Consider the following 8,482-nt stretch of genomic DNA (forward strand, 5'->3'; position numbering starts at 1 on the left):
AGTACACAGAATGATGCTGAAACATGAAATCCCATCCTGGCTACTTACACAGAAGTATGTATGCATTGGGCACTAGGCATTTTTTTCCTGCTGTCCATCCACCTGTATTGAAATCTAATCAGCAGGCTTCAGAAAACTGAAGGCTGATTTAAACTATCCCAGTCTGCTTTGCTACCAGATACTCCCTTGCTCATTTCTTGCAGCACATGCTAAAAAGGCTGTTTCTGTTCCTGATGTGATCTGAATAAAAGGTGGATTCAAAGACTGTCTAGTGACCATTACCATGTAAATACAGAAGTCTGATGATTTAATCTATGAGACTTTAGTTATTTGGTATAATAAATACGGTGAAGTAGCCAAGGAAATAATTAACACATCATTTCCTTTTTCTATACTTATGACAGAAACTTTTCAACTGCTTCCAGAAAATCTGTGGAAGAGCCAAGCCCTTCTATGTCCAACAAATTATTATTCTTGCCATGAATGTTGAATAATTCAGTCTCTTCTTCCTTTTCATTTTCATGCTTTGCTTGTCCTTCAAATAGGTTGGTCTCTGAGGTAGGTATGATAATGATGCGTGGGAGGGTAGCACTAATGATGGAGTCCAGACTACCATTTTTTTTATTTCTTTGAGTTTCCATGCGTGAAGTAGCCAAGCCTTCTCTGCTGCTACTATTCAAGCCACCAGGGAAAGAAGCTGTTTTTAAGGAATTGGGAACGAAAACTCTGGGGGGATTAGGTAGAACTGACTTCTCATGCAGTTTTTCTAAGCAGCTGGAGGAGAGTGAAACCTAGGATGAAAATAATACAACTTTTAGTTGACATATCACAACTACTGGTTATGCTGCTCCACTGAAAATAGTGTTTCAAATGTCATGCACCAGTCTATCTTATATTAGGTACTGATATCTTCAGTTGTTTCTGTAAAGCTTTGACCACTGTCCCAAATAGCAGAAAGTGCCAAATAATGGAATCAATATATTAAAACTTTCTAAATTGACAGTTTGGAATGTGTGGCACATATTTATGCGGAAAAAAAAAAACATTAAATGAAGTACAGGCATGCATTTGAGCAATCATTATAAAAGATTATACACAGAAAAGAAAAAGAAGAAAAGGAGGAACAGCGTAATCTTGCATCAGATGCATCATACACGTTATTTTTCAAACATCTAGAAACATTTCAAAGTGTCATATTGTGGTACTCTTTAGAGTTTCATTAATTAAACCAAACTTCCTGAGAACACTGCAAAGTACTAAGTGTCATAGGGAATTGATTGGTCATCGTCTAGTGTTTGCAAGAATTACAGTTGTAAAAGCCTGGAAGAGAAGTGACACCCTTAGAATCACTGAGTGGTTTAAAAAAAGTTTAGGACATTTTATTAATGGAAGAGTTGTCCTATCAAGTCGTGTTCTACAGGGCATAAAGGCATAAAGATGCTTATATGGAAATTTGGTGGAAATTTTTGGAATTTGGAATCTCCTCCTGCCTCCAAACTAGAAAATTTGAGAAACTTTTTTGAATATTGAAGTGTAAGTTCTATGAATGAACAAATTCAGAATAAATTTAGAATGAATTTAAAAATTATAAGCAAAGAAGAGAAGAAGATAGTGAGAAGTGTGTTATGCACAGTTACAGGGGACAGGAAGCGGTGAATTATTATATAGAGATGGAGAAAAATACAGGCACTGACAGAAACACTAAGGAACTGCTGGAGACTGGTAGGAGGAGAGGAAGAGAACACAAAAGACTTCTATGGACATTGATTCAGATTGTGGTAGCACTGTCAAAAAAGTATTAATGTCTGTTCTTATGTATATTTTGCCAGATTTAAATGTTAAATATGTTATTTTATGGGTTGGATGAATTATTAAATTAGGTTTTTTAAAAAAAGTATGACATTCAACAGGGCACTCTAGAAGAATCTGCAAAAAATAAAAATTTGAGGAATGAAATGCTATGTCCCCAGTTGCAAATGCAGCAAACATTTTCATAGCTGTCATCCAAAATTCTCAGACATTTCTTCCCGCCAGTAGGTGGCTCCATGACCACAAGAAACAGAGAACATCTTGATTAACAGAAATTAGGGTAAAAAAAATTCCAGTGCTTTTGCTTCACAGATTATTCACTTTCATCTGCCTAAAACTCACAAGAAGATGCAGGTGCGGTTGTAGGACTATTTAAAAAAAGCAGTCACTACCACTTTAAAAATGTAAATGTCAATTTAAAGCTCTTGTAAAGATATTAATATGTTTGGAATTTGCAATTGTTAAAAGGCTGCATGAAGAGCATGTAAAACTCTTTAATAAGCTCATCTGAAGAAACAGATAAATAAGAGAAAAAATGTATAGACCTGTGTTACAAAATCAAAATAAAACCTATTTTATTTCCCTTTCCTGTCACATAGCTAGGAGCCAGGCATGCTGATTATGATTCTGAGATTCTGACAAAGACTGCCTTCTCTGACCTTTGACAAGCCACATAACCCCTTTGTCTCAGGGCTACCACATGCAAAATGAATCTAATACTTACGGGAATACTGTGAAGGTTATCTAGTTTATGTTCAAAACACTATAATGACTGAAAATATGAAGTATTAATATTGGCTTTCCTAAAACAATTACAATGATAGTTATAAAAACAACTTTGTGGTGACACTGTACCCCTGGTAGGATCCACCACTTGTTCAAGAAAGTAACAACTACCACAACAGTCGCCCCCTCCAGAAAGGGATATTTATGAGGACTGTGTGAAGCTTCGGTAGCTGATTCGATTCAGAGGAGATTTGGCCCGATTTGGCGGCTGAATCTTCAAATCCGAATCGAATCAGGAAATCCAATCTCTCCAAATCGAATCAGAAGCCTCCAATTCAATTTGGAGAGATTCGACAATTCAGCCATAGACACAGTTTTATATGTTTTTTCTACATACCTCAATGTACCAGGTGTGGCTGGTGAACTCCGAGATGCTGGAATGGATGGAGCGTCCCACAGGAGCGTAGGGGGTCCCCTGCATGCTCGGCAACAGACTTAGAAGTGGACCAGAAGTACTTCTAGTCCACTTCTGGGTCTGCTGTGGAACATGTGGGGGACCCCCCCCTCAGTAACTGGTGCCTCCTGGGTCTGGGGAGGGCACCCGGGGTCCCCACTGCAGACGAACACTGAGCCGGGGTGTGCGTCTGTGTGTGTGTGTGTGTGTGTGTGGGGGGGTCCCCCATGCGCTCAGTGGCAGACCCAGAAGTGGACTGGAAATGCTTCTGGGTCTGCCACCGAGCATACTGAATCCGAATTGAATACTGCCTACTTCACACACCCCTAATATTTACTGTGACAGTAGAGAAGCAGAAAGATACTAAAGCCACAGGAAAAGGGAATTAGCTGAGTAAGCACTTCTTCTGTTTGGGAGGGTGTTTGGCAGTGAATTCCTATACATTCAGGCATGGAAAAAAGAGATACTAACCCAGAAGACTAAGACGTTTCCTGTGTGAACAATAGATTTCCATTTCAGGAGAAGGGACAAGTTTGATAGGTTTTTTTGGTCATTCTCCGCATTTGGGTTTAAAACAATGAATGTCTACAGCATATGTTGTAACCCAATATAGTTCTAGCCCATCCAACAGGCATGAACAAGTAATTATACATTAATAATAATAATGATTTGTCCAGCTATAGTGATAGTCACTTTAAAAAGGATACACTTAATAGAAATGAAATCTGATATTTCCTAAATTAAGTCTCCCTGACACAGAAGAGAGCGTTTATCCATCCAGAACAAGGACAGCAACAGAATCAAACCTCCAACTCTCCAGCTACATAAGCCCTTCACAGCACATCAGCATGCTGTGTTTGTTGTGAACACAGTTAAGTGAGCACAGGGTACAATCTCCAATCTTCTCCTGCCAGGCTTGCTCCTATGAGCAGGCTAGTTCTTATACATGGCAGGTACCATCCTCTGTAAAGTGATGAGACAGCAGAATTCTTATTAATTTCAAGCCCCTGCTGACTCTCAAGAGTGTGACAAGCAGAGAGAGTGGGACAACAGCTTCATCGGACACACATGTATTGCCAACAAATCTATAAGCCTCAGCAAGTCACCTGCAGAGGTGAGAACATTGAAGAGGCCACAGTCTTTGAGAGCTTGTTGTTTTCCCTTGGAGCAGGAGACCTTGTTTTTTTTCAATGTACCCTTTGGAGTAAAGGTAAACCGTGAGCCTGCAACCTCAAGACTAGGTACAGACATTCAAAAAGCCAGAGGCAGATTTGAACTGACTCATGTGGGTTTCTCTAAATGGACTACATTAATTTGGGAGTGAACAGAACACAACTTTGCTCTTTTCGGGGGGGGAAATGCGGGGGCGTGGGGATGGGAAACAAAGGCTGCCTGCAGTGGTCAAGGCCAATAGGTGGGGGGCACTCCTGTATGTCTCCCAGCATGCTGGAGACTGCCGGGGCAACCAAATGCAGCCGAGTGATAGGCCACCCCTGATTGGATGCTGGGCATATGCCCCCAACCCTCTTCCAGGAGGACCTCAGAACAGGTCACCATGTCATGCCCCCCCTGCTGCCACTGGCTGAGCTGCCTAGTGTACCATGGTGATTTGCTCTGAGGCTCTCCTGGAACGAGGCTAGGGGTATGTGCCTGGCAGACAATCAGGGCTGGACTGGCCACTCCATAGAAGGAAGGATTGGAGCCTTTGGAGCACTGGCAAATTGCAGGCAGCAGAAGCAGGTGCTCAGAACAATTCCTGCACTTGCAATTACTGCAATCATGCTGGGTGCCTGCTGCTTACTGCCCCCTCCTGCCCGCCTTGATCACCTCTACATGCACTGAAGGCTAAACAGTTGGTGCTGTGTGCATGGCTGCTAAGACAACCCCTACTCCTGCCTTTGGAGCCCCAGTGGGGTTTGTGGGCTGGGCAGAGGTCCCATCTGCCTCATGCAATGTTGGGGACTGAAGAGGAGCTGGAACAACCTGGTGAGCAGGAGCTAAACATAGGCTGCTGCCCACATGCAACATTTCCCTTCTCCACAGCTGCCCTATGTCTCAGACACATGGTGTAGTGACCCGGGGGAACCCCAACCCAGCCCTTGGGTTGGCATGGTCCCAGGGCCCCGGAGTGGCTGCTGTGTGTGGACCAGCCCTGGCCTGGGTGACTAGTCCCTCTTGAGTCTGGTGGGGGCACCCACAGAAGCTGGAGGCAGCAATGGCAAATGGCAGGGAAGGGGCTGGCGAGCACCCGCAGAAGCTGGTAGCAGTGAGGACGGCCCTGTCAGGGGTGGGGCATGTGCCTTGCCACCAGTCTTCTAGGAGCCCTGGAGTGGCTTGTGGCAGCTATGGGGCTGTTCTGTATGTAGTAGCTGCTCTGTGAGCTGGGGCTATCCAGGATGCTCTGTATACTGCCTGTGGGTCACTCTGAGACCCCTGGGCAGCACCAGGGGTTGGATGATATGGCTCTACAGGCTAGATCCAGCCTGTGAGTTGTGTCTTTGATATCTCTGATGTAGTTGATACTGCTATCTCTTAGGAAGTTAGGCACACACACAAAGAATGGCAACTAGCTTATGGGATTGATATTATGTACCTCCATAGGGACCACCTGCATTTGAGAATCAGGTTCTCTTTTCCCACTGCTAATATGGACTTTTCAATTGCCACTTTACACATGTTTTTATATAACTTCATATCTGACCTGTTATCATGTCAGCCCATTGTTACTGGCCACTTGGTTGGGTCACCCCTATGGTGTGGCATACATAGCAGGCATACCTTTCTAACTTGCTAGTGGACTTTGCATTCTTCTTTTCTTATGGTGTCAGATATCAACATCCAAAGCTATGAGCCACTGTCTGGTATTATCACTCAATGTGTATGGCATAAAGACTCAAACTTAAACTGCACTCTATGATACCTGACTTCAAGTTATGTGATTTCATCATGAATATGACCTCTAGCAGATCATTTACACTCACTACTTCCCAAAGAGAAAAAAGCATAGTACAAACTTAGAAGAATGGAGTTCCTCAAGGGTCAGTGCTAGCACCAATACTTTTTAGTGACACTTAGAGTTGAGCATCTATAGATCAATGTCGTCACTCTTCCAAATGGCCAATTGTTCAGCCAACAGCATGCTGAATATCAGAGTAGGTAACCACATCCTTCCCCATGAGTATACCCCAACTTATCTAGGAGTCACATTAGACCATTCCCTCACTTATAAACATCATATTCAGAAGGTCAGCAGTAAAACCTCTGCATAGATAGCTGTCTTAAGATGTTTAGCCAGCATGACATGGGACGCCAACTTCTAAGTGCTCAGAACTACTGCACTCACAATAGTGCATACGCCTGGAGAATATTGTGCTCCTATATGGATTGAATCTAAATCGATTGAAGCTGTCACAATAAAAAGCTTGACACTGTACTTAACACTGCACTGAGACCCATAACAGGCTGTACAACTTATACACACACAGATTTACTCCCTGTATTCTTGGGCATTAAAACAAGTGATGCAAGAAGATAGACTCTAACATCATTATTGGCAATAGAGGCAACAGATGATGAAAATCACCTTCTCCATCATCTGTTAACTGAAGACCCAAAGAGATGGAAGCTTAAGAGGCTTAGAAGTTGAAAACCATTTATACATGAAGCCCACAAGCTCCTGGAAGAGATACTGAACTGGAGATACTGAACCAAACCTATGGGCAGCTCTGGGAAAGGTCAGATCTATTTCTACAGCGTTTCATACCAACATCAAATGAGTCCCCCTTGGGCACAATCTTGACAGAGAAGCATGTGTCAAGCTGAATACACTGAGATCTAGATATGGACACTTTAAAACAAAATGAACATCTTGGACAGCTCCCTGTGTGAATTCAATGTCCTACTAACAGCACAGCACTTAATTGAAAGCTGCAATCTTTACAAATTTCCATGCTGGCTTTGCATTATACCTTAAACAATAACTGACCACCATACTCTGACAGACTGCTAGATCATTTTTTAGCAACCCATTTTCAATTTCATATTAAAAAATCTTGTTCGGAATCAACCAGTGTGGATAGTTTATGATACAACAGGTCTCCCAACGTTAACAATATGGTCATGGGTTAAGATGAAGCAAAGGAAATATGAAATTTTCTCCCATAGAAACTTTCATATATCAACAAATACACAGGCTAAATAACCCCTGAACTGTGAGGAACTTGCAATTAAATCAATGGGAAGCTTTGGAGCACTGTAACTAAAATACTGTCAGAGACAATCTGGTGAATGCTATCTGAAAGGAAAAAACAAATGCCTAAAAGCTCAGCTTTGTGTTTTTAGGACAAGTAGATGACTTGATATTCAAGTAATCTAATTGATTTTGACAACAGAATATATTCTGGAAGAATCCATGCATTTAGCTAGCACATAGAATAGCTTCTCATTACAGCAGAAGCAACAAGTGCAAATATCGGGAAAGATGCATTAACCTCCTATCTACAGCACTACAAACCATACATATGCTAGTGAATAATACTGAGAGCAACAGTGCACAAGAAACCTAGTCAAGAACTACTTATCAAAATCACTTACCAGTCACGCTTCTAAGCTCCTAACCTAAGAGAAATGGTCTTATCTTAAAAAGAAAGTATATTTATACTCAACTCACTTTAAGTCCCTTTTATATTATGTAAGCAGCATAAAGGGGCCATACTGTAAATGAGAATTTAGCTTGCTTGTCAAGCCTCTCCTTTTTGCTTTCCTTCCCCTTCCCCTACAGACGGAGAACCTGGAGAGGCTGTTCTCCTTCTTTTAACTTTTCATAGTCTTGGGTATTCTGTCTAAAGATGGGTCTAACAAGGCATCCCTGAAATAATTGCTTCCCACAGTGCCTGAAGCTATGGCCAAAATCTTAGTGAAAGGCATCTGCTGATCTCCTCACCAAGAGAAAGAAAGAATTGGAGGCTTGTACACACATGGCCAGATCAGAGATGTTGTAAATCAAGGTGGGCCTACTAACTTAATGGAAATATTTTAGTTCACATCAGTTAAGAATGTGGCCCAAGAGAATGAGAGCAGTAGAGTTTGGCTTCATATCTTCTAGTCATTCTTTCAGAGTTTCACTGAAAGCAGAGGACCAGAAGGACTTGTTGCCAACAAAGACAGGGAACCCTAATCTAATTGGTGAGATTTGATCTTTCAAGAATGTCTCCTTTGATTTTACAGTGGTGAATCTAATTGATGTAATTTTTGTGGTGGCATTCTCTGAACTGAACAAGACTGAAGAGTATGCTGTCAATAATAGGGGGAAAGAGGCATCACATCATACTGCTTGATCTGATCTTTTCTTCTTCAGCAATCCCTCACAGTTGAGAATGACTGTCTTCCATGATTGTCTTATCTTAGTTTCATAGTATCTAGGGGCGGAAGGGACCTGGGCAGATCATCTAGTCCGACCCCCTGCCATGGCAGGAAAGAGTAATGGGGGGCAGA

General features: G+C 42.0%; 1 protein-coding gene across 1 annotated transcript in view; it reads right to left on the minus strand.

Moving 5' to 3' along the window:
- Positions 1 to 21: 21 nt before the first annotated feature.
- The window catches only part of LOC102383933 (melanopsin-like), a 54,668-nt gene continuing 46,207 nt past the window's right edge, over positions 22 to 8,482 (minus strand). The window contains exon 10 of the mRNA XM_006020048.3: positions 22 to 791. Coding sequence (XP_006020110.1) covers positions 396 to 791 — 396 coding nt within the window. The 3' untranslated portion in view covers positions 22 to 395. The remainder of the gene's footprint in view (positions 792 to 8,482) is intronic.

This window comes from Alligator sinensis, unplaced genomic scaffold (assembly GCF_000455745.1).
Source record: "Alligator sinensis unplaced genomic scaffold, ASM45574v1 scaffold194_1, whole genome shotgun sequence".
Taxonomy (NCBI): Eukaryota; Metazoa; Chordata; order Crocodylia; family Alligatoridae; genus Alligator; species Alligator sinensis.